Source organism: Heloderma suspectum, chromosome 4, assembly GCF_057233095.1.
Source record: "Heloderma suspectum isolate Gila_16-S chromosome 4, 16-S_ref, whole genome shotgun sequence".
NCBI classification, from domain to species: domain Eukaryota; kingdom Metazoa; phylum Chordata; class Lepidosauria; order Squamata; family Helodermatidae; genus Heloderma; species Heloderma suspectum.
Window position 1 is genome coordinate 257,230,322 of NC_139461.1, and position 26,558 is coordinate 257,256,879.

The following is a 26,558-nucleotide window of genomic DNA, read 5'->3' on the forward strand; positions in this document are numbered from 1 at the left end:
GTTGAGAGATTATTATTATTACTGTTAGCATTTTTATAATGCCTGTGACATGTACCACCTCTATAGGACTTAGGAGGCTCTTAATAAATAGTGAATAACTAATTATACCTCAGGTATGTGTGGGTAGTATGATTACCACCAATCCCTGTTTGTCATCTTTCCCTGACCCGGCTGGAAACACCCTTGATCTTTATAAATGCGGATGCAGTAAGCAAGGTTGATAATAAGATGTCATGGGGGATATCTAAAAGGAAGGATTCTCTAAAAACATACCATGGGATTCACTGAATATTCAAAATGGAGCTTATTTATCCATAGGCAAAAAGGCAGGGTTTATAGATGGAAAGCAAGGATCAACATACAGATCGTGTATATATTCTGAAATAAAAGAAACCAAATTACTACAGTCCCTAGATACACTAACTCTAACCTTGGGATCATTTAGGGCAGGGGTGGGCCTACAAATTCCATCAGCCCTAGCCAGTATAGTTGTTGTTGTGGGATGATGAGAGTTGTAGGCTAAAACATCTGGAGGGCCACAAGTTGCCCACCCCTAAGGGTAGTGCAACTAGATGTGTGTGACCAAAGCCCTATTTAGGCATTAGGAGTCTGAGAAAACACATGAGGCAGAATGCGCTAGCCTCACCCCCTCGGTCTTAGTTTCTGGCACCTTCTACACATGGATGTTCCAGAGTTGCAAATCACAAGTTGCCCTTCACATGTAGAGGGTGATGAAAATGGTGGCAGAGGGGGATGGGATTAGCATCTTCCCCCTCCTCATGTGTTCACTTGAACAGGCTTTGATCGAATCCAGACAGGCTTAGCTTGAATCCACGCCACCTTCTCTCTCTCAGACCTACTGCCTACTCCCAACTGACAAGCCCTAACTGTCATTGAGGCTGTGCTCTCTCCTTCTTCCTTCCCTGATTCTATCCCTGATTCTCCTTCTTGACAGACAGCTCTCAGGCATAGCTATCAGATCACTTTGTTACACCCATTAACTAAGTTCTCAAGCAATTTGTGTTTGGGGGGAGAACTTCAGGCATGCAATGTGCCCCACATGCATATCTGTGGTGTTACAGCCATTTACCTTACTAAAATGGCTGTATTTTTCAAATAATAGTGGCTTCCATTGCTGTCTGAAATGTTTTTGCCTTTCCCAGGTAGACTTGCATCATTGGGCTTCTCAGACATTGTCCTCAGATGTTTCATAACTGTTTTGAGCTCCTGGATGACAAAAACTCTGACAATTATATAGCTGCTTATCTTGAGCTTAATATCTTTCAGCTCTTTGTTTACTTTTGGCTGAGTTACAACACCTACTGTGGCACGTCTAGAGAAGGCAATGATCTCTGATGAGATAGTGACTATGCAAATACGAGGAGTTCTCATTTGAGATAAATAACAGTTTTGTGCAGCAAGACAGATGTGTGTGTGTGTGTGTGTGTGTGTGTGAATCATGACATCTCTTTACCTCCCCCCCCCCTCCAAATAATACATATGCATGTATCAGTTGAAGGAAATTAGAACTGTTGGGCTATGTTCAGATTGCTTTCTGTCCTGTTCTAAGGGACTTAGTGAGGGTTACAGCGGGTAGTATAACTTCCCACGACCAGTGAAGGGGATTTGCCCAAGATTTGAGTTTCACATCTGAGAAGGGTTCTGAGCCCAGATCTCCCACAACCTAACACAGTCTCTGTTTGCTTCATCACAGTGGCACATGGAATGACTGTTTGAAATCTGCTTCCACATTAATTGCATTTCTGTGATACTTTGATACAATTTTTTTAGATTGTAAGCCTGCGGACAGGGACAGTCTTCTTTATTCATTGATTGTAAGCCACTCTGGGAGCCTTTCTTGGCTAAAGAGTGGGATAAAAATACAATAAATAAATAGGGGCAGGATATTAGTGCCTTCCCTGCTACCTTTTGAGCTTTCAGTGTAAAGAAGAGCCTATTAGTTTCTTTCTAATATGTGAAAAGACTTCCTGACAGGAAAGCTCTGTAGCTAGGTTTGGCCTTCATGCTTGGTGTGTTAACTTGGTGGTTTCTATATGGTAAGTTACAGAGACATTATTGATTAAGTGATTTTTGCGTCGGTTGCCAGTGTTGGCTGTAAGAGTAGCGAAGAGGCTAATAGGATGACTTTTAATGTTTCTTGGGGTTCATCGACAAAATGGGTTTTTCACAAAATCAAGATGTTAAGCATTTGGGGAAATGACATGGAATGAGCTTTCTGGCTGGTTTGCCTGGTGACCCCTATTGATTTTTTTTTTTTTTTTAATCTTCCTTGTAATGTGTATGTAGAATGGCCAATCAAAGCCGTGGAAGTGTGTTATGCTACTATTGGCAGTTCAGGTACAATGTACCTGGCTCATGTTGCTCCCTGCATATAGCGCAATGGTTTATTTGATATGGAATAATATGATAAGGGAATTTGAGAATAGAAGTTGCTGCTGAAATGTTGGAACCAAGCTCAATGACCTTCAAACACCTTTTAGCCCTGCATTATTATAGATATGTGAATAGAAGCTTCTTTCCACCAAGGCAGTATATAAGTGCAAATTGAGAGAGCTTTATTTTGATAATTTGGGCAGGCAAATGTTGCCTATGATGTTATCTCTCCCACACCCAATTTTTTTTTTAGGACAGTGGTGCAGCCTGGGGCTGATGGGACTTGGAAGTCCAAAACATCTGGAGGGCACCAGGTTGGGGGAGGCTGCATAGAATATTCTACCAACATGAATACCAGAGCTGCTTCCCACTTCTTCTTGGTCATTTGCATTCTGGATTGGCTTCTAGTTATGAAACTTGCTTTCCTTTTTGAAGTTAATCAAAACCCAGCATTTTCTGGAGTCTTTAGGTTTACACTTAATAGCTGGAGATTAAGCCAGAAGGTACCTTAATTTACTTCACTTTCTATTTTATATATTTTCTAGCTTTCAAACTTACTTTTCTGAACTTTTCCTTTGGAGAGGCATACAATTTCAAAGAAAATAATGACTTCTACTGATAGCAGATATTTTATGTCGGGAATCTTTACATGTATGTGACTCTTTCTAATGGGGTGATAAAACATTGCCATGGTTCTTTGGTGACTCATCCCAATAATTACTGTGTACTGGGGGTTGACCTTTGCAATAGTACTGTTTTGCCTTATCTTAGGTATATTTTGAAACTAATTGTGGAAGTGGCTTTCTACTCAACCTTGAGCTATTCTGGTTGATTTGTTAACCTTTTATATTTAACTTTGAAGGGAGAATTAAATGAAATCTATGCATTGACCAGTCTTTAAGAAATTGTGCTACTGACCTATTTGGTAATATTGATCTGCTGCTGATCTTCATTGTTCAGAGGTCTGCTTGGCACTTGGCCCTGTGTTTGTGTCCTGTGAAGTGGCTCTCAGGAGTGGGTTGTGCACCTGCATGCCCTTCCCTGCTACCTTTTGAGCTTTCAGTGTAAAGAAGAGCCTATGCATGAGAAACTAGATCACACTGAAGGCTTTATGGGTTGTAGGGGAGGGTGTGTAAATGTGTTGCTCACTCGCATTGACCTCATATATAACATACGTAGGGCTAAATTGCACCACCGTAGAGGAAAGGAAAACTAGTTATTCAGCATGCAGAATTTCCTTCCTTCCTTTTTGGGGAACGGTGATAACTCAGTGATAGAGCTGGTATCTTTGGCATCTCCTGATAAAGCTGGGAAAGAGTGGAGAGCCACTGCCAGTCATTGTAGATAATAATGACCTAGATGGACAAATGACCTGTTATAAAGCTTCTTCCTATGTTCTTTGTGTCATTTCTAATGAGGCTGATGCAGTTAAGAAAGCCTTGTTTTTCCATCTCTTATTTTTGACTGTTTTATGATATGATTTCACTTTTCGAATATTGTATTAACTACCTAAGGAGCCTTGGCTGAAAGATAGTTTACAAATCTGAGAAATAAATAAATGAAGTAACTCCAGAACTAGGGAAGCAAGTGTATTAAACTGGGAGAAGTGATGATATTTTCGTAATTCCTGGAGGACTTCCAGTTAAATGATCAGAGTAGCTCGATAAGATAGACTGATCTCAGCCCAGCTTTGTTTTCTCTTGCTTGAGTTAGGAGGGGTGTTCTCATCCTTCTCCTTGCACTGAGTTCAGTATGACCTCATATATAGATATGTGTTAACTGACTTTGCTGTCACCCCTTTTTTGTTTTTCTTGTTTTTGTACAGTTAATCTAAATCAAGTATTCAGTGGATTCTAGTGACAATGGATCCCTTTGTTTTCCTTGCATCGGGAGTGGTCATCACTGGCTGGCCAATCTGTGTTTGAGCTTTCCAGCAGCGCACACTTGCACAATATTGAGCTGCAGTGTAGTGCCATCTTATGTCTGATCTAAGTCCTAGTCCAGGGGTGCAAACCTCTTTCAGCCCAAAGGTCAAATTCCATTTTGAAGAAACTCTTGAGGGCCTCATTGCAGTGGTGGGTAGAGCAAAGGAAAAAGGGGTGAGGCCAAAAACAAAATACCAGCACATTTGTGTTTATAGCTCTTACTGCCAGCAACTAAGCCTTAGGAAAGATGTTTATTTATTTATAAATTACATTAGCACTTCAGCCTTTTGGAATAGGGGAGAAAAAGAAGTTAGAAACCACCAAATGCTCAGTGGTTGGGGAGATGGTTGGGGCCAGGGGAAGGGGTGTGGCCATTTGGGGAACCCCAGAGGGCCAGATTAGAACCCCCGGAGAGCCATATTTGGCCCCTGGGCCTGATTTTCTGCACCTCTGCCCTAGTCCTACCACATTATATACACATGCGAACACACACTTGAATGAGCACAGTAGTTCATGCCACAAAGGCTGTCAACCAGGTTTTGTCTGAGTTGCTTTCTGTTGGTGAGTGTGTTGCAAAGACTGCCATCTTCATAGGATGCCTTTTTGGCATCTCAGTGATGAAAGTTTGAAGGCCAGATCATTGAGTAGCTTTGTTACTTCTTCATTGTTTGTCCATGTGTGTGCGTGTGTGTGCGTGCACGCGTATGTGTGTATATATCTAGATAGATAGATATGTAATAAGAACATAAGAATGCCATCAGCCCTCAAGGAGGCAGTGATAAGACCACTCTTAAAGAAGCCCTCCTTGGATCCCCAAGTTCTGAACAACTTTCTCCCAGTCTCGAATCTGCCATTTTTGGGCAAGGTGATTGAGCGGGTGGTGGCGATGCAGTTGAAGGCACACTTGGAAGAAGCTGATTATCTAGATCCATTTCAGTCAGGTTTCAGGCCTGGGCATGGGACAGAAATGGCCTTGGTCGCCTTGGTGGATGATATGAGGAGGGCTCTGGATAGGGGCGAATGCTCCTTCCTTGTTCTCCTCGCCCTCTCAGCAGGTTTTGATACCATTGACCACGGTATTCTCCTGGACCGCGTGGAGGGGTTGGGCATTGGAGACACCGTATTGCAGTGGTTCTGGTCCTTCCTTTCCAGCAGGTACCAGAGGGTAGCACTGGGAGAGGAGGTTTCGGACCCGTGGCCACTCACTTGTGGGGTGCCACAAGGTTCTATCCTCTCCCCAATGCTATTTAACATCTATGTGAAGCCGCTGGGGGCTATCATCAGGAGGTTTGGGGTGCGGTGTCATCAATATGCAGATGACACGCAGCTCTACCTATCATTCAAATCTTCACCCAGGTTGGCTGTAGAATCCCTGTCCAAATGTCTGGAGAAGGTGATTGGCTGGATGGGGAGAAATAAGCTGAAGCTGAACCCTGACAAGATCGAGGTACTTTTGGTGGGAGACAAGAGGAGGTTGGGGGATGTTGACCTGGTGTTGAATGGGGTACGGCTACCCTTGAAAGACCAGGTCCACAGCCTGGGGGTCATTTTGGACTCCCAGCTGTCCATGGAGGCTCAGATGTCAGCTGTGAGCTGGACAGCGCTGTACCAACTCCATCTGATATGGCGGCTGCGCCCCACCTTCCCGACCATCTGCTCCCATCAGTAGTACATGCCCTGGTCTCCTCTCGTTTAGACTACTGTAATGCGCTCTACATGGGGTTACCCTTGAATATGGTTCGGAAGCTGCAGCTGGTACAGAACGCAGCGGCTCGCCTGATTACAGGGAGCTGCCGGCGAGATCATATCACTCCAGTGCTGAAGGAGTTACACTGGTTACCAGGTGTTTTCCGGGCCAAATTCAAGGTGTTGGTTTTGACCTTTAAAACCCTATACGGTTCCGGCCCAGCCTATCTTAAGGAGCACCTCTAGCAACACCAGACAGGCCGCTGAACAAGATCAGCCTCGGATGGCCTTCTCTCTGTCCCATCAGCCAGGACAGCTAGGCTGGTGAGGACGAGGGAGAGGGCCTTCTCTGTGGTGGCCCCCACTCTGTGGAACTCCCTCCCTAGGGAACTCCGCCATGCCCCCTCTTTAATGAGCTTCCGCCGCGCATTAAAAACGTGGTTATTCAGGCAGGCATTTGGGGTGGGTTAGGGTATTTTTTATGATGTTTTTAATGTAGAATTTTATTGTTTTAATTATTTTGTTGTTGTATATCGCCCAGAGTGGCTGGGTGACCAGCCAGATGGGTGATTAATAAATTAAATAAATAAATAAGTAAGTAAGTAAGTAAGTAAGAAAGAAAGAAAGAAAGAAAAGCCATGCTGGATCAGACCAAGGGTCCATCTAGTCCAGCATTCTGTTCACACAGTGGCCATCCAGCTGCCCATGGGAAACCCCCAAGCAGGACATGAGTGCAACAGCACCCTCCCACCCATGTTCCCCAGCAACTGGTGTACATAGGCTCACTGCTTCTGGTACTGGAGGTGGCACATATCCATCGAGATTAGTAGCCACTGATAGCCCTTTCCTCCAGTAATTTGTCCAACTCCCTTTTAAAGCCATCCAAATTGGTATCCATCACTACATCTTAGCGATGTGTTAGTGAATTCCATAGTTTAACTACGTGCTGTGTGAAGAAGTCCTTCCTTTTATCTGTCCTCAATCTCCCACCAATCAACTTTCAGTCTTGAAATTGAGGTGGATCATTGGTAACTTCATTATAGCCAGGGGAGGAAGTAGCAGTTGCATTTGTGATGAGTATGTCAGTGGCAAGTGACACCAGTCTGCACGCCACCCCCCATTCTGCACCACTGCAGTGCTGCCCTTTTGAGGTTGTTGCCATTCTTTAAATTTAAAGGCTCTTTAAACCTTTCCTCTTCACTTAGTTTCCCATATTGGAAAAAAAACAGAAGCCCTATTCAGGTGTTCTGCTTGAACAAAGTTTGTAGGGGCCAGGAGCATACACACCAGCTCCACCCTTCCTGACCTTCGCACATTTCCTGTGATTGGAATCCCTGCATGATCAAGGTTCCTGATTGTGAGGGGGCTTTGAAGAGCATTCAGCTGAATATGATTAGAACCTCCCTTCAAACCTTTGAATTAAATCTGTGAATCTTGGGCACGGAAGGGACAGAACTGATATGCATTAGGACATGCACTTTGTGTCGTCACGCATTCAGGCTGAACACTTGTGCAGTACTTTGGACACACAGGAATGAATTTCCCCTCCCCCATGTAGACCCCACATACCTCCCCCTCCAAATCTGCTCTGGAGCATTGGGGGAATTTTGGGAACAGATTTGGGGCATATGGGAGGCAGCAAGGTGGAGGAGAGCAAGGGGAGTCTGTTTTGACCCACAGTTATTATGAGTGCATAGTCAGGAATTCATTTGAGGCACTGCAGGTAGTTCCGCATGGACCTGCTCCCTCTTTATAGAACTCCCTGCCTGTTATTATTTCCCCCTTTTTATTGTTCACCACTCAGATATTTTATTGGATGTACAGCAGTATATAAATCTCGTAAATAATAAATTAATAGTGTTGATATCCTATATTTAAAAACACAGATGGCAGAAATAGTGAGTTTTCTCAAGTTCTCATTGGCACTTTAGAATAGATAAGTTCCCTTCCATAGGTGGCTGCTGCTGAGGTCCTGTGTGATGTGGGATCAGAAAGCTTTTTCATGTTGATGACATGTGACTTCATTGTTAGCGTAAAGTATCCTTGGATCCTGAACACTGAAGCATATTTTTAGTAAAAGTTTGTGGAGGAGGTCTATAAACAGAATGGAGTGGTACTATTATTACAAGATCAAAAGCCCCAATTTAGCTCTTTCCATAGCACTGTCGCTAGCAGTTCTCTCAAGCTTTGGCAACTTTTGAAATGTCATTTTTAGTTTCTGCACAAGGTATATAATAATGAAGCTTTCTAGCTGGACCAGGCAGTCTTTGACACTCATATAATGCCTATAAATCACTTAGTTTCTCAAGGTGTTGCAGATGTGCAATTTTTAAGTGCATGTCTTATGATTCGGGTGTCATGCTAAATCCTGAACATTCTTTGGTAAGGCTCAGTTCATAAAACAATTGTATATGAATTGTTTCCAAATTATGACTCGTTGAAATGAGTATTTCAACAGTTATGTGACTCTTAATTTCTTTTGTCTTTTTTGCCATTGTTTGAGAAGTAGGAAGAAGTAAAGATTCATCGTGCTTCATGCTTTTCCTCACAAAACTGGAAACATCCATATAGAATGAAACATTTAAATCTCTCTCATACATGCACACACAACTTCTACCTACTGTATCATACACTGGGAGCCAGTGTGGTGTAGTGGCAAGAGTGTTGGACTGGGAGCTGGGAGATCTGGCTTCTAGTCCCCACTCGGCCATGGAAGCTCACTGGGTGACTTTGGACCAGTCACACACTCTCAGCCCAACCTACCTCACAGGGTTGTTGTTGTGAGGATAAAATGGAGAGGAGGAGGATAATGTAAGCTGCCTTGGGTTCCTTGCAAGAGGAAAAAAGGTGGGATATAAATGCAATAATAAATACACAACTTCCTGATCCTTCAACCTACTTTGGAAACCAAAAGAAATATACAGTGCAAAATCTCTTCACAGCTAGTTGGAGTTTATGAAAATCAGCTAACCTGATCTTTTAATCGTACATGTTTCTGCCAACAGTAACTATGCCAGCTGCAGTTTGGCATGGGCTGCAAGAATTAATTATCAAATAAAAATCCTGTCATTATCATTACCACTGCCAGAGTTGTTTCAGTCAAGCATTGTGTCCCTTGCAAATCCATCTGATCTGAAACACCTCCCCGCATGGATTCTTCTTCACTGATTTTAATAACTTAGGCTGCAGTCCTATACACACTTACCTGGGAGTAAGTTCTATTGAATTCAGTGGGATGTACTTCTGAATAGACATGTGTAGGATTGTGCTGTTTCTCATCTGAGAGTGTATACTTTGAATGTACACATGCAAGGCAAAATGGGAAAGTTGAACAACTTTTACCTAGGTAACTGTATTTTTTAAGAAATAGAGATGAATTTTCTTCTTTATGGTATCTTCATGGTATCAATGGGATTTGGGCTTGCATAGACTCAAAACTGTGACTGAGCAGGTGACCACGCGAAGAACATCAGTTACTGGTAAGAGAGCCAGTATGGCATAGTGGTTAGAATGTTGGATTGGGACTCTAGTCCTCACTCAGCCATGAAGTTTACTGGGGAACTTTGGGCCAGTCATTGACTCAGTCTAGCCTAGCTCACAGAGTTGTGAGGAGAGGAGGAGGATCATGCATGCCGCCTTGGGCTCTTTGGAGGAATGGCAGGGTATAAATCTAATGAACTAATTAATTAAATCTGCCTTTACTCTAACTTCCCTCTCCTTTATCAAGAACTTTATCAGGCAGCCATTCCTGGGAGAGAACTCCTCCCATATGTGCCTGCCCAGACCTTAAGATCATCCTCAGCAGCCCTTCTCCATGAACCCCTGCCAAAGGAAGTGAGGCAGATGGCTACTAGGAGGAGGGCTTTTTCTGCTGTGGCACCCCAGCTGTGGAATGATCTCCCTAGTGAGGTTCGCCTGGCACCTACAATGTATTCCTTCTGGGGCCAGGTGAAGACCTTTTTATTTTCCCAGGCATTTTGGCATTTTAGCTTTCTAGTCTTTTAGCTTTGCTGTTTTAAATCTGTATTTTAAACCTCTGTGTTGCTGCTAGGTTTTATTCTGGTTGTATTATTATGCTGTGGTTTTAATGTTTTATATATTTTATATTGTTTTATTGTGTGCTCTTTGGTTTTAATTTTTGTGAACTGCTCAGAGAGCTTCGGCTATTGGGCGGTATAGAAATGAAACAAACAAACAAACAAACAAGAACAGGATAGCCCTTTTAGCTAGATCCGGTTTTCTCCACATGATAAATGAAATAACATAATGATTTTTTTCCAGGAAGAGGCTTTTGGGGTTTGCTTGTTTGGCTATATTATGGTGGCACAGAGCTCGCCCATTAAGTGTGAGTACTCTGAATTGTCAACTTGCACATCAAACAAATTTTCCCAGCATTCACTAAATGCATTTTCCAGTGTTCACATATTAGGGCAGAAAGAGAGATGCACCAAAAATGCCAGCCCCCATCTCTTTTACTACCTCATAGGGTAGTAAACTGAAATGTTTGAAGTGACTTCATTGTGGCTTGTTTCCCTGCCTCCAGAAGCAGCAGTTCTTGGAATGGAACGGGTGCAGGCAAATTTAGAGTGCAGTGATGTTACATGGAGAGCCAGTGTGGTAGTGGTTCAAGTGCTGGACAGACGGTTCAAATCCCTGCTCGGTGGCAAACTGGGTGACCTTTGGCCTGTTCACTGTCTCTTAGCTTAACGTAACTCACAGGGTGGTTGTGAGCATAATGAAGGTGAACCACAAATGTATACTGCCATGAGTTCTTTGGGTACATACAGTTTGTGCTTTTTAACTTACTAGACCCGAGGTGGCAACGTATAGGCCAAAACATCTGGAGGCCTACAACTCCCCTGATTCTTCACATTGGCTATGCTGGCTAGGGGTGATAAGAGTTATAGGCCAAACATCTGGAGGGCCACAAACTGCTCATCCCTGTAGATGCTAAGGGGAGAGAGAGTGACACAGCCCTGCTCTGTTTAACTACAGTTGCATGTCTTCTGTCATGTCTAATTCCACAGCTAATCAAGAGATAAAATACAAAAAGGATGGTATTTTGTTCTGTCCTTTAAAAAAAGACTTTGGTGCTCCTATGCAGTAAAGTGAGAATTGAGGACTGCCTTATATCCTCACGGGTCCTGCATTCCACCCAGTAGCAGGCAGTGTTCGTTCAGTTACCATGTCTTAGAGACACTCCCTCTGTACAGTGCAGTGTGGAACAGGGTTGCTGTCTAAAATGGGTAGTGCTTTGTCCCTTAACTGCTCACTTTTGACATAAGGCCCTTCCCATGAGAAAAAGGACTGTCAGTGCTAAGATGGAAATATAAAACATAGAGAATATACTTGAGCAGGCCAGTTTATACGGGCTTTTATGTAAACATCTTGCGGACGAAGCTTATACTTTATTTATTTTTAAAGTTCTGCATCATTGCAAACTTGGTCCTTGATGGGACACAAACAGAGCCATGGTATATTTAAAGGAGCAAGCACAATAAAAACAGCTGTGCACTTCTGAAAACCAAGGGAGGGTTAAAGAAGGGGTACATCTGGTAGAAGAAAAAATATGCTACTCTGGAAGTAGAGGGCATTGTAAAGAGAGAGAGAGAGAGAGCTGTCTGACTAGAGGGGAAAACTTAAGTAATAGAGGTGTCAGAAAAGTGATGCATCCTCCACTTTAGGCCCAGAATAACTGAATAGCAGAGGAGGAGCAGGCAGTCCATTTAGGCATTAATCTTGCAATGATGCGTAGGAAGAGAGAATAGTTGCTGTTTCCTTCTTTAAAATGTATGTAGGGGCCTGATTCTTTTGTTGCTTGTCACTTGCATGTGTCTTAAAGAGAAGAGCTGATGAACTATACTTCTATTTTAGTACAAAATGCAAATAAAGATTTGCAAGTTGTCAGTAATACTTATCCAGGAATCTGAATTATTTTCTGTTATTCTGGGCTTGGCCAAATGGTTAGGAAGTGACATTGAAAAGAAAATAACTCGTGTGAACCTTTTGTACAAATAATGGAAGATTGCCCATGGTTTAAATCTCTTTGAGCTGGCAGTGAAATGGCCAGAACTGGGAGCCATCTGAAATACGGCCTGGAAATAGGTGTCTTGAATGTCTTTGCTGGTAAATTAGAAGTGATAGTGGAATGCAATCCTGAGATAGTTATTCTGCCTTGATGTGCATGCCAAGAGTATTTTACCAGATTGCTGAGAGTGTAGAAATCGTTCAAGTTTTAAGACACACAGACCTGTTGTTATAGATCTAGTTTGGCCTTTAAGGCTGCAATCCTATGCATGTTTAGACGGAGAAAACTCCTACAACTCCCCACATTCCCCAGTCAGCCATACTGGCTGGAGAATGCTGGGAGTTGTAGGAGTCTTCTCTGTCTAAACATGCATAGGATTGCAGGCTTAGGCATTAAGGCCTGTCATTTGTTAGACGCTTTGGACTATCACTTGAGGCTTTTTCAAGTGCACAGTTGGACGTGTACTGTTTAAAAGTTGTAAGATAGTATTACGTAAGGTCTGGGAACAGGCTTTGATTGCTGAGTCCACAAGACCATGTATTGTACTGACTTGACGAGAAGAATGCTGGTACCCCAACATTTGGTCACCTCAGCTTTTCAGAGACCATCTTCAATTTAGCACTTTTACTTCCACCCCCCTGCACAATTAAAGTGTTTCCCTTTCTTGAAAGCCTATTTTGGTGCACATATATCTGATTATTTTACTGTCTAAAATTACTTTGCCAAACTCCTAAACCTTTTTAATCAAAAATTTGTGTTTGTCATTGTATTAATTCATTGCTGAAAGAGAGAGAGCATTACCTTCACAAATTTTTTAACTTGCCCACTTGGAGCTGTTATCCATTAGTTCCTATGCTTTGTAAAAATAATCAAAAGAGATCCTACCAAATGTTGAGATACAGAAGAAGTAAAATGCTATCTTATCATGGAACGAGATACACAGTCTGCTCTACATGTCTAGAGCCAATTTGGTTTTGAACACCTGGATCATCTGGATTACTAGACAATTTCAAAATTTGCAGAAACGTGAACTGTATTTTCCTCACTTTCTTCATAAATTATAAAAATAGCAAACCTACAAGTTCTTTGTGCAAAGTAGGCAGTGTTTGAAATAAATGTGTTCAGGTAATGCTTATGGTTTCTGCAAAAACAGGCTTTAAAAAACCCCAGTTAAATTGTCAGTTGGCTTTTTTCATCCATTTAAAAGGGGGGTTTCACTGCTGATGTAGGCAGTCTTTGTGGGCCTTTAGACCTAGGCTCTTTTGTTAGTGGTGACTCTTCAGTAGTAAATGATTCTGTGTTTAGTTGAGGGAAATTTATTAGTCTAAGGACTAAACTAGACATGATGCCATTCATGCAATTAGAAACGGTATGAATTGTGTTTTTTGGGAGTAACTAGGTGCAGGAGGGGTAATTGGGATTAGGACCTCATTGGGAGGTAATGGGTTAAAGCTCCCTTAACCCCACGAAGGTCCTTGTCTGAATTGTACCCTCTATTACTCTAAACACAAAACAAAAGATACCATTCATGCAATTGCCAGTTGTCTGAATGTTGTCACACTAGCTTGGCCCTGAGAATATTTAATGAAAGCTGTCTATTTTTGCAAACTGTAATAATATTTCAAAAGTTATTCAAAGTAATATTTATTTAGATTTTAGCTGAAAGATTGAGGCATATGTTACAGAACCCACTTAAATGGATTTTAAAAAATGGCTAAAACCCCAGCCTTCTTCTGGTAAGCTTCTAGGGGGAGAGAATTTTATAACTGGGAGCAGAGATGCTTTGTGAAATCCTATATAAAATCACTTCGTCTGTACATCTCAAACTAATGAGCAGATCTGAACCTAGATATATACTGGGTTTTGCAGTTTTCTGACTGTTGCAATGTAGTTCTCAGCAGTTTATACATGTATTTGTATAGATGTATAAACTGCCCCATGAGGAGAGACTGAAAGAACTGGGCATGTTTAGCTTTGAGAAGAGAAGACTGAGGGGAGATTTGATAGCACACTTCAAGTACTTGAAAGGTTGTCACTGAGAAGAAGGCCAGGATCTCGTCTCCGTCATCCCAGAGTGCAGGACACAGAATAATGGGCTCAAGTTACAGGAAGCCAGATTCTGGCTGAACATCAGGAAAAACATCCTGACTGTTAGAGTAATATGACAATGGAACCAATTTCCTAGGAAAGTAGTGGGGTTTCCCAAACTGGAGGCATTCAAGATGAAGCTGGACAGCCATCTGTCAGGGATGCTTTGACTTGGATTCCTGCATTGAGCAGGGGGTTGCCCTCGATGGTCTTGCAGGCCCCTTCCAACGCTACTATTCAATGATTCGATGATTTATTTTTATTTATTAAAAACATTTCTTGGCTGCCTTTCAGGGCAGAAGCCTTTCAAGGTGGCTTACAACAATAAAATACATTAAAACAGTTGAAATATTAAACGTGATGAAAACAATAAAAACAGCAATAAAAGCCAACAATAAAACCAGTAACAGCAACAAGAGCAGTCATATCAAGAGAAGGCAATGGTAAAGTAATATGTTTTTAAGGCCTTCTTAAAAGCCTGCAGTGATGGAGCGTGGCGGACCTCCGACGGCAACTTGTTCCAAAGGTGTGGGACCACGGCAGAGAAGGCCGTCTCACGTGTAATCACCCCCCTGACTCTCACAGGTGGGCAGGTAAAATCAAAATATTCATCTAAATATGTGTTTTCTTTCAAAATTCATATTGAGACAAAACAGATTTTTAAAAAGGTATTTAAATGCATATTTTGAGAGGATTAAAATAGCTTATTAGAGAAACTGAACAGAACACAATTATGAGTAAAAATGAAGTGAAAGTGACATGAACTGGAAATAGACAAGACAACCCTGCTACTAGAGATCCATTTCACTGGAAATGCCAGGGCTTTTTTCTAGGACTTCCTGAAAGCTGTAATCTCCTCCATATTAGGATGGGTAGCACAACATCAATATAGATCCTGGAGCACTGATGCTCTATTTTATTTTTTTATAGCTAGTGGCCTGATCTCTGGTACTGTCAGTGTCTAGGGCAGACCTACACAGAATTTATTTCAGTAGCCTGGTCTTAAGTTTATGTTAATACATGCAAATAGCTAAAATCCTAATATAAATTACTTTCCTATAAATTACACAATTGCTGTTCTCTTCTGGTTCAATGTAAAATCTAATATGTGCCATAAAAAAATGCATCACTTGATAATCTTTGCACTAAAACAAAGTAAGTTTCTGGCTTCATGAATACATTATTCTTGGACTGAGAGGAAGGGTATCTGTGGAACAGTGCCATAACACTACCTTGTTTGTTTAGCACCATTGTTTCATAATCACTGCTGCTGAATTGTTCATGTGTTTTCACAAATCACAGTATGAAACCTGCCTCTCCTCAAAAAATGCATGCAAGCATGGTTTTGTCTGAATGGATTGCTGTACAACTATCATGGGAAGTTGGAGAAAAAGTATTTATTTAGGAAAATATTCCTTAGTATACTTCTGTAACTATTTCATTGCCACCACATCTTCCCCCCTCTCCTATAGTTAGAAAATGGATGTTAGATGCACCCAAAAATAGAGTCTTCACTGTGTTTCCATTTTTACCTAGTATGAATGCTTGTTCTAGGTGGGTTGTGCACAGCTCAAAGCAGTGCTGCTTCCTAGTTTATTCTGTTGATTTGAGTGGGACTCCAGCATAAGCCTAATGCCAGGCCATTGGCTTGCAGCCTGTGAAAGGTGTGTACATGGAATGATGCTTATGCGTAGCTTTTGGCCATGACTATGTATACTTGTAAGAGAAAGTCAATTTTGTTTCAACACAGGCATAGAAAACATATCCAAGAAAGATCCTTCTTAAGTACATCAGTTCATTGGATGTGATGTGAATATGTTCAATGCTTACTAAATACTAATTCCCTTTTTCTCTGTATACTAGTAGTCTGTAAGTCTGTAAGCACAAGAGTGACTGCTTAATGTTTAGGCGGTTGAAGGGGGCAAGCAGTTTTGATGGAGTTTGTTGGACTCTTAAGTGACGTTCGGACATCACTCTTAGCCATGGTGGCTCAATAAGCTACTCACAGTAGCTTATTTTTGAAATAGTCCATGATGCCCCGCCACACGACCAGGCTAATAAGCTACTGTGAGTAGCTTATTAAGCTACTATGTGTAAACTGAATCACACAGCCCCACTCCCTTCCCTGCTGCAGTCCTCCCACCTGAGCAGTGGCGCTGTTTCACCCATTGACAACATTGCAGCATTTCAACCTTCCGCAATATCCCAATGAAAGTGGGGAGGTGTGGGGTGAAGTACATGGGCTTAATTCAGTGCATCCAGCATCACCCCGGCAAGGGGATGGCAGCTTTAAAGTGCTGGAAGTTTGCAGGATCAGGACCAAACTTCACACACAGCCCCACCCCCGCAGTTGGGAGACATCTGATGCACAATCAAAACCCTATGATGCACCATCAAAAAGGAAGGCTGTGCTTGTTTGGCTGTGCCCTTGGCTGCTTGTCAGATCTTGGAAAAAGAGCTCTGCGGGCTGGAGCAGAGCGGCCACAACAGTTTTGACTGCTCTTGCTAGGCAACTCTTTTGCCAATCGGAACAAACCATGCTGAGCACCAGATGACACGATAACCCATGGTGGGTTAAATAACCCTTACTGCAGTCTGTGGGTAATCAGAATGGCTTATTTTTGCCAAATAAGCCACCGTGTATTAAAAAATTCCTGACAGATGAGACGATAACCAACTATGGGTTAAATAAGCCATGGTGAGTTATTTCACCCATCGTGGATTATCTTGTCATCTGAACACAGTCTGACTCACTAACATATGCCTTACTGTGATGCAATACAAAACATGGTTATCACCCCCCCACCCCGCTCCCCAGCAAAGAAGTTCTCTAGGCTTCATCTTTAGGTAGCAGAGGGACCCACTGGTGCTCTGAAATGCAGTTGTTCTATGCCTTAACCATTTTCTGGTAAAAACAACAGCAGCAGCAACATTGGCTACTTAACTATATATCTGAGTAGGAGGAATGGTCTATTGTGCTGAGTTGGCATGTGCAGCTGGAATTGCTAGCAAGCTGAAGTCAGCAAACTGTCAAGACAAGGCTGTGTTGCTTACCAAAGCCCACCCTTCCTTTCACAAGTGACAGTGATGAGGGCAAGCAATCTGGTCAGAAAAGGGCAGGACATAAAAGGCATTCCTGGCTCCATGCTTACTGTAATGCTCTACAGGTTTGATGATCCAAACATGGTCCTTTCCATCTCCTTTCCTTATTGTGGAAATATCCACATCTCCTTATGGTCTTCTCTCTGTCCCATCAGCCAGGACAGCTAGACTGGTGGGGACGAGGGAGAGGGCCTTTTCTGTGGTGGCCTCCACTCTGAGGAACTCCGTCATGCCCCCTCTTTAATGAGCTTCCGCAGTGCATTAAAAACGTGGTTGTTCAGGCAGGCATTTGGGATGGGTTAGGTCATTTTAGAAAATGTTTTTATTGTAGAATTTTATTGTTTTAAACTGTTTTATTTTATGTTGTACATCGCCCAGAGTGCCTGGATGACCAGCCAGATGGGCGATTAATAAATTTAATAAATAAATAAAAATAAAATTGTCCTTCCCTCATCGCTTTTGTCCAGTTCATACAAATAGTAAGCCTTCTAAACAAGCCTTATCATATCTGTAGAAGTAGAGTTATTGGTGGCCCTCCAGATGTTGTTGGACTACAACACCTAACATCCTTGACTATTGGCCATACTGGATGGGGCTGATGGGAGTTGTGGGCTAAAACATCTGGAGGGTCACACAGGTCCTCACCCTTGCTGTAAAGCAATCCACACACTATTAGTACTACAGAGTGGTGGTGAGCAGATAGATCACTGCAGAATAGCAAAGTTGTGCATAGTCTTTGCACCAATATATTCTGATAACACTGTGGCTGGTAGCTTTTTGAAGTGCCACATTCAGTTTCAGAAACCGCCTAGGGAAAGGATTGCTGTATACACACACATTCTGGGTAGCTGTCTCTAGACCTTGTTGTTTTGCCCAAGATAAAGCCACGTGGCCATGGCTGCTTGGGAGGAGGCTCACTCAGGATACATTCTCTCTTCTCCAACCTTGTCCCCAAAAGACTCCCTTAGGCTTGGAGCCAGGCCCTTCACAGTTCCTCTAATGGGCTGTCATCTCTCAATGGAGACATTCTGTGCTGGTATTCAGGCTGTGAGCAAAACCTACTAATTTTAGCTCATAAGCGCTACAGTGATCTTGTGGACTAAGACTGCTAAAACATTAGTTTCCTCTTGTGTGTATGCATAACAGAATAAAATTCATTGTATTTAAAATAGGAGATGGCATCAGAAGCAAGCTAGCCAATTATCTAGATAGAAATTCAGCTGGCAGGGCTTCACAATTGATACAGAATACAGAACTAGGATCAGGCATCCAGACCTTTACAAAGAGAGAGGGAGAGAGAGAGAGAGAATGAATTGAGAGAACAGTTGAAGAGAGTCTGTGAAAAATAGTCTGTAGCAAGACAGAAATTGTGAAATGTTTGTTTGGTAATAAAACTATCCAGTAGAGCATCTTTTTGCCCTAAAATGACTTGTAGTAAAAGTACTGCTTGGGAAGATAGCAGCTATATGTAGTTATTTATTTTTTATTCATTCATTTATTTATTGCATGTCTGTATCGCCCCATAGCCGAATCTCTCTGGGCAGTTTACAGAAGTTAAAACATTAAATACAATATAAAAAGTTTAAAAGCCACTTACAAAAAAGCACATAAAAGCACACAGACAATATACACAAACAACATATAACTAAAAACAACATTGAACTATCATAACTAAAGACACATCCAGGACCGATTAAAACTCATCATGTGCTGCCAAATGCCTGGGAAAAGAGATAGGTCTTAATCTGGCACCAAAAAGATAATAATGTTGGCCCCAGGCGGACCTCATCAGGGAGCTTGTTCCACAGATGGGAGGCCACCACTGAGAAGGCCCTCTCCCTTGTTGCTGCCTTCTGAGCTTCCCTTGGAGGTGGCACTAGGAGGAGGACCTTAGATGCTGAATGTAGTGAATGGGTAGGTTCATTTTGGGAGAGGCGTGCTGCCAAGTATTGTGGTCCCAAGCCATGTAGGGCTTTATCGGTTAAAACCAGCACCTTGAATTGAGCTCTGAAGCATATAGGCAGCCAGTGCAAGTGGGCCAGAGTCGGTCTTATATGTTCGGACCTTCTGGTCCTTGTTAGCAATCTGGCTGCTGCATTTTGCACAAGCTGCAGCTTAGTTCTCCTTATATGGGGATTGTGTGTGTGTTCTTATGTTATTGTCACTCGGTTAAACAGTATATACAATTGCCATGTATCCAGGGGTAGGGATGGACGAATGTATCAATTTTAGTTTCTCTCAGTTTCTACTTTTTCTAGTCTTAAATTGAGTTCATCCCAAACGTTGAGGGCTTTTTTAAAAGTTTGTATAAAAATTTGTACACATTTTTGTGTGAATTTCTCCTAATACATCTTTTTTGTACATAATTTTATCTAATGCACCCGTTTGCTGCAAGCAATTTTCCTAATACAATGCATTTTTAAAGTTATTTTCACATTTTTGTATGCACTGTTGATTGGAGAATTCCATTGCAAAATTCAGTGAAGTGCAAATTTCAAAGGATTTTGGTTTACATGTTGAAGTGCAAAAGGTAAGCTTGCACTAAAATGGGAACTAAACTAATTTCTCCCCTCCATACTCAGGACTACAGGCTTCAATGTAAGAGTTGTGAAGAAACTTGCTTTTTTTCTCTAGAAAGAGGTGCCAATTGTGATATACCAGCTTGCTCTCAGGGTAGCATGCATTCAAACTAATGGATTAGTCTTGACAGGGAAAGGGGGCAGTTTTCCTTGAAGGTGCACTTAAACCAGTCACTTCTACTGGTACCTTCAACTATTTCATGCCCATAGAATCCACAGCTAACATTATTGCTAAGTCCTGGTTCTTTAGGTTTTCCCTTGCTTAACCTCTGATGCACCCTTTTGCCTGAGGAAAAAGGCTTAAACTGTGAGACAGTACTGTACAAAAGTGGTATAATTCTTTGCATCACAGGGGAATTTTTATAATAGGGACAGCTTGGGGACCTCTGCCCCCTCAACAGAAATAGCTGAGTAGTATGTGTAAGCAATATACTCTATGTAAAGTCATCTGGGATAGCTATAAACTCATTCTTGAACTCTGCTGTAGTCAGAAGCTGCACTGAGCTGTTGTAGACTCTAGTTGCTCTGCATTTTTTCAGTGCGGTATTGGCTTTTTAAGTCAGTGTGTTGAATTGTTCCCACCACCACCCTAGAAAAACTAGCTGATGTATGTCCATTGTGTCCCCCCACATAAAGGGGATTAAAATTAGAACATTTGAATTCTTAGAGTACCAATGCAAAACTCATCAAACACCTCATGCAAAAATTCTGTTGTTTTCTGGTATTAGTCATTCAGTGGTGTTTTTTTAAACAATGTTGGCCTGTTCATCAGTTAGCCTAATATAATGTAAGAATGTACAGTGGGAGGTGGTAGGCTTCTGTGGATAGCATCAATGTTTTAAAGAAGGCTAGGATATTATTCTGCTCCATGTTCTGGGGATGTGTGATGTATTTGGAAAAAAACAAAACAAAATGTCTAGTTCTAGAATTTGTGTACTACTTTATTGGCTGGGGAATGCTGATTATGCAAATATTCTGATGACAATAGTTCATGGTCAGAAGGTTCATATAATGGAATCATATAGTGAGTGATATTGCCCTGTTGAGTCTTGCTGACGCAATACATATGGCTTCCAATTTTCAAATGTTTTCTCTTGCCGAGTTTAATAAGTTCATACAAATGCTAGGATCCAAAACTTACATTCACTTTTAAAAAGCTGATTTGCTGAGAGATTAATTCAGCTGCCTGTGACCATGTGTACTCTGTAACGGGGAGCATTTCTTCATTCCATCGGGAGAGAGAACAAGCGTCTTCAAAGTTTCTCGAATGAGACTGCTGCAGTCGTAATCTGTAAAGGAAAGATTTGTTTTGTTCATTATGATAAGCACTTTCAAAACGTGTTCTTAAAGGTTTAAAAGTACTTAACTGAAATTTCTTTTTTTTCCCAGTCCCTTCAAGGGAGTTCGGGAAGACCTCTAGCAGGTGCTGTCAACACTGATGAGAGATTTTATATGCCAAGGTATGACCTATTTTCATGTTATATCTATGTTTGAAGTTGCCTTATACCAAGTCAGATCGTTGGTAATCTAGTCCTGTACTATCTGCTCTGATGGGGAGCAGCTTTGCAAGACTTTGGGCAGAGCTTTTCCTAGCTCTGATGTCAGAGACTTCCTAACTGGAGATGCCTGGGGTTGGACCTGGGACTTTTGCATGCAAGGCACGTGTTCTGTCATTGAATTATGGCACTTCTCCATTTATGAAATAGTGTGTTCAGGGAAATAAGGGAAGGATGGCTTAAAATAAATAGATGTGCTATAAAATGTCTATTCCACTCCCATAAAAAGTAGCCTGTTTTAAACAATGTGCTTTCTGCCATTACCAAAAGTTGATATAAACTATCCTTCTGGGAAACACATTACTACATCATTTTTTTGGTCTTTAAATGGGCGGTAGCAAATGCTCAGATTGTTATTGTGCTTCATGGTTTTTCAGTCTCTCACCACTGTCTTGTTTAAATAAGGATGGGTGGAATGGATATTTCATAACCATCAAGCACAACTTAGAATCATAGATCATAGAATCATAGAATAGTAGGGTTGGAAGGGGCCTACAAGGCCATCGAGTCCAACCCCCTGCTCAATGCAGGAATCCAAGTCAGAGCATCCCCGACAAATGGCTGTCCAGCCTCGTCTTGAAGGCCTCCAGTGTGGGAGAGCCCACCACCTCCCCAGGTAATTGGTTCCATTGTCGTATTGCTCTGACACTCAGGAAGTTTTTCCTGATGTTCAGCCGGAATCTGGCTTCCTGTAACTTGAGCCCATTATTCCGTGTCCTGCACTCTGGGATGATCAAGAAGAGATCCTGGCCTTCTTCTCTGTGACAACCTTTCAAGTACTTGAAGAGTGCTATCATATCTCCCCTCAGTCTTCTCTTCTCAAGGCTAAACATGCCCAGTTCTTTCAGTCTCTCTTCATAGGGCTTTGTTTCCAGTCCCCTGATCATCTTTGTTGCCCTCCTCTGAACCCTCTCCAGTTTGTCTGCATCCTTCTTAAAGTGTGGTGCCCAGAACTGGACACAGTACTCCAGATGAGGCCTAACCAGCGCTGAGTAGAGGGGAACTAGTACTTCCCGGGATTTGGAAGCGATGCTTCTATGAATGCAGCCCAAAAGAGCATTTGCCTTTTTTGCAGCCACATCACATTGTTGGCTCATATCTTGTGATCGACAACAATTCCAAGATCCTTCTCGCTCGTAGTGTGGTTGAGCCACGTATCCCCCATCTTGTAACTGTGCATTTGGTTTCTTTTTCCTAGGTGCAGAACTTGGCATTTGTCCCTATTAAATGTCATTCTGTTGTTTTCTGCCCAGCGTTCCAGTCTATCCAGAAAACTTTGAATTTTGTTTCTGTCTTCCAAAGTATTAGCTATCCCTCCCAATTTTGTGTCATCTGCAAATTTGATCAGCATTCCCTGCACCTCCTCCTCCAAGTCATTAATAAAAATGTTGAAGAGCACTGGGCCCAGGACTGAGCCCTGCGGTACCCCACTCGTTACCTCTCCCCAGCTTGAGAAGGTCCCATTGATAAGCACTGTTTGAGTCCGATTCTGTAGCCAACTGTGGATCCACCGGATCGTTGTTGCATCTAGCCTACTTCGAGCTAGTTTGCTCATCAGGATATCATGGGGCACTTTGTCGAAAGCTTTGCTGAAGTCGAGGTATATGATGTCTACAGCATTCCCACGGTCTACAAGGGAGGTTACTTGATCAAAAAATGAGATCAGATTTGTCTGGCAGGACTTGTTTTTGACAAATCCATGTTGGCTTCGAGTAATCACGGCATTGTTGTCAAGGTGCTCCCAGATGGATTGCTTTATGATCTGCTCCAGAATTTTCCCAGGGATTGATGTGAGACTGACTGGTTCCTGATTGATGTCAGACTGACTTCTTCCTGCCTTATCTGAATGTTCAGCTGTGTCTTTGTACCTAATGCAGATTATTGCTGACTCAGTAGTAAATTAAAGGTGAGGAAGATGGGCATACTCCAATTGCCTTTACACAATTTGGAATATGGTTACAACATACCCATGCATGAGGTATGCCTGAGGAAAAGGATTCCTGGGGTGAATATTGGCTGATTTTAAAATTTGGTATATAGCTCATAGATCCAATGTTTTGGTATTAAATGAGTGAACTTTGGCAGTAAGCCAGCCTGCAGTGATGCACCTGCCTGGGATCTAGAGTGGGATTCACTAGCTACATGCAAATTATTACAATTCAGATTGCTGAGCAGCTTAGTGGGTTTTTTTTTTATTACAATGGCTATTTATAAAATCACAACACTAGAAGGAATGAAAACACCATCTAGTCAAGAGTACTCTTCAATAAAGCCCTAAATGGCTGAGGGCCAGGATATTGAAAGACTATCTCCTCCTATATGAATCTGCCCTATAAAGTGTGATTCTGAGGCCCTGTTGTATGTCATACCACCAAAAGAGTCTTGGTTGGTGGGAACACAAGACATGGCCTTTTCTGTGGCAGCACCCTGATTATGGAATTTCTTCAAAAGGGTGGTTAGGCTAACCCCATTTCTGATCACTTTTAGGCAGGCAGCGAAAACATTTTAAATCTACTTGGCTTTTAATGGTTTTTAATTTGAAATTGAATGTTTTAAATTGGTGTCATTTTAATGCTTTGTGTGTTCTCTGTTTGATTTTGTGATATTTTGTTTTGTAAACTTTATTTTAAGGGCTAAAAGGAGGTACAGAGATGTCTTTATAAATAAATAGTTTATCCTTCTGCCGTTAGGCAGGACCATCCCATCAATAAGTCCCCCAGGGATCAACTTAGCAATTATAATGTTGCACAAGCAAATTGCTAGTGTGCTGTAGGAAAGGTGCTGTCAAGGTAAATAACTCCTGATGGGCCTATTCAGTTAAGAAGAGAAGTCCACATTACACAGGAAACAAAAATAGCCCAGAGTCACTGCGAATTCTAAGCTGTGGAAAAATGCCATTACAACAAGGGTGGGCAACCCTCAGGTCACATGCAGCCCATGGCAGGTCTCCATGCTGCTCGGGGGGGAGGGGAACCCTACCACTACCACTGATCAGCTGGGCTGCAGGGAAAAGACTGCTGTTCTGATGCTGCTATTAACAGCACCAGGATAGTGATCCTGATTCCTCCTCCACCCCATTCTGAAGCAGTTGGGCTTGCTGGGGGCAAGGAAAGAAGAGACTTTAGCTTCCCCCTGCCCCAGCCATCCCATCCCCCTACATGTGTGCACATGCATGGCCCCAACCTGGCCCTGCATGAGGCCGTCATGGCTAAAAGAGGCTGCCCCTGTTTTAGAACCTCAAATAAGGGCATCAGTTTGACCTGCGCTATAAACCAAACTCCAACCACAGGATGTTTTTATTAGACACATCTCATGTCTAAAACATCACATGCCAGGTTTGGGCAAGTTCTGATACCCTGGAGGAAATACGTCTATGGAGGTGGAGTGAGGTGAGGGGAAACCAAAAAGCAGGAAAAACCCTGTCTTGCCAGAATGATCCATATTTCAGGAATCAGGAAATGACATATGCAATATCCTTCTTAAATAAATACATGCAATTGAATTCACTGAGGTTTTTTGCTCTAAGACCTCTACGTGGGTCTTTTCCAAAATCTTACATATTTAGTAGTTTTTTTATTTGTAACTTTACATTTTCGTTAATGTCCAAATACCCCAGAGCCTTTTTTGTCTTCTCCCATCCCCCTTTAAGTTTCCTTTAATATATTGTTTAATATATCACTGAAAAACTGCAAGGCACCCTGAAAACACGCTAAAGTAGATCACTATATTCATTTTGTAGCTACTGAAGTCAGCCTGAAATTGCAGTGTGTCAGGCCATTCATCGTTCAGGTGAAACTCAAGTCTCCTAGACCAGTCAAATGCAATGCATGGCACTATGACCGCCACAGAGGTGCTCACCTGGCACCCGTGTTGTGGTCTTTTGGTGCAAGGTGAAGATCCAGCCCTTTAATGCTGCAATCCTGTATCCACTTCCTTGAGAGTAAGCCCCATTGAAGCCAATCAGATATACTTCTGAATAGATGTGGATAGAATTGTACTGTTAATCTTCTGATCTTAAAAACTTTCAGTGATTTGCAGATATTTAGTAAAATATCAAGGTCTTTGAAATTTCCGATGCTGTGATAAGTTTGCTATATTGATTTCACTGTCTGTTGCGGGTTTCATGCTTTATTAGTTTTGACAGTTTTATGATCTTAGTTGTGTATTTGATGGTTTTAACTTTTATCGCAACCCGCCCAGAGAACCTTTTGTTATTGGGACGCTTAAAAATGCAGTAAGCACATTTCTAAAATAAATTTCTGAGCCATACTGGCTCTTGCTGACTAGTCCATTTCTGAAGTTTCAGTGCAGGCTCTGCCAGCATGGCCTTAGGCAAACTACTTAACTTTTTGTGCATGTATTTATTCAAGACAAAATGAGTGACACTGACCTATATCCCAAGGCTGAAAGTTGACTCAGTGCTCTGAAGATGTTTGGAGTTATTCAGTTCCTACACAATTATAGTGTATGGGGACTCTTTTATAAGATAGAATCTTTAATAGAATGTATTGCACTTTGGCCAGCCTTTCTAGCTCAAAAATTCATGTTGGATCTTCGAATTTCCAAAAAGTGTATTAAATTCATGGGCTGGGTGAAGCCAAGGCTGGAGTTAAAATCACTGGAAGAAACATTAACAATCTCAGATATGCAGATGATACCACATTGATGGCTGAAAGTGAGGAGGAGCTGAGGAACCTCATGATGACGGTGAAAGAAGAAAGTGCAAAAGCTGGGTTGCAGTTAAACCTAAAAAAACCCAAGATTATGGCAACCAGCTTGATTGAGAACTGGCAAATAGAGGGAGAAAACGTGGAGGCAATGACAGACTTTGTCTTTCTAGGCGCAAAGATGACTGCAGACGCTGACTGCAGCCAGGAAATCAGAAGATGTTTACTTCTTGGGAGGACAGCAATGACAAATCTTGATAAAATAGTGAAGAGCAGAGACTGACACTGACAACAAAGGTCCACATAGTTCAAGCAATGGTATTCCCTGTAGTCACCTATGGCTGCAAGAGCTGGACCATAAGGAAGGCTGCGCAAAGGAAGATAGATGCTTTTGAACTGTGGTGCTGGAGGAAAATTCTGAGAGTGCCTTGGACTGCAAGAAGATCAAACCAGTCCATCCTCCAGGAAATAAAGCCAGACTGCTCACTTGAGGGAATGACATTAAAGGCAGAACTGAAGTACTTTGGCCACAT

The 26,558-nt window shown here is 42.0% G+C and overlaps 1 protein-coding gene across 17 annotated transcripts in view; it reads left to right on the top strand.

The window, feature by feature from the left end:
* Nucleotides 1–26,558, top strand: part of RAP1A (RAP1A, member of RAS oncogene family) — a 137,832-nt gene that overhangs the window by 61,056 nt on the left and 50,218 nt on the right. For 16 of the 17 annotated variants that reach the window (XM_084853448.1, XM_084853447.1, XM_084853449.1 and 13 more), the window contains one exon: nucleotides 21,192–21,262. The exons of the other annotated variant lie outside the window; for it this stretch is intronic. In XM_084853448.1, coding sequence (XP_084709574.1) covers nucleotides 21,192–21,262 — 71 coding nt within the window. The remainder of the gene's footprint in view (nucleotides 1–21,191; nucleotides 21,263–26,558) is intronic. 17 annotated transcript variants of the gene reach the window in all.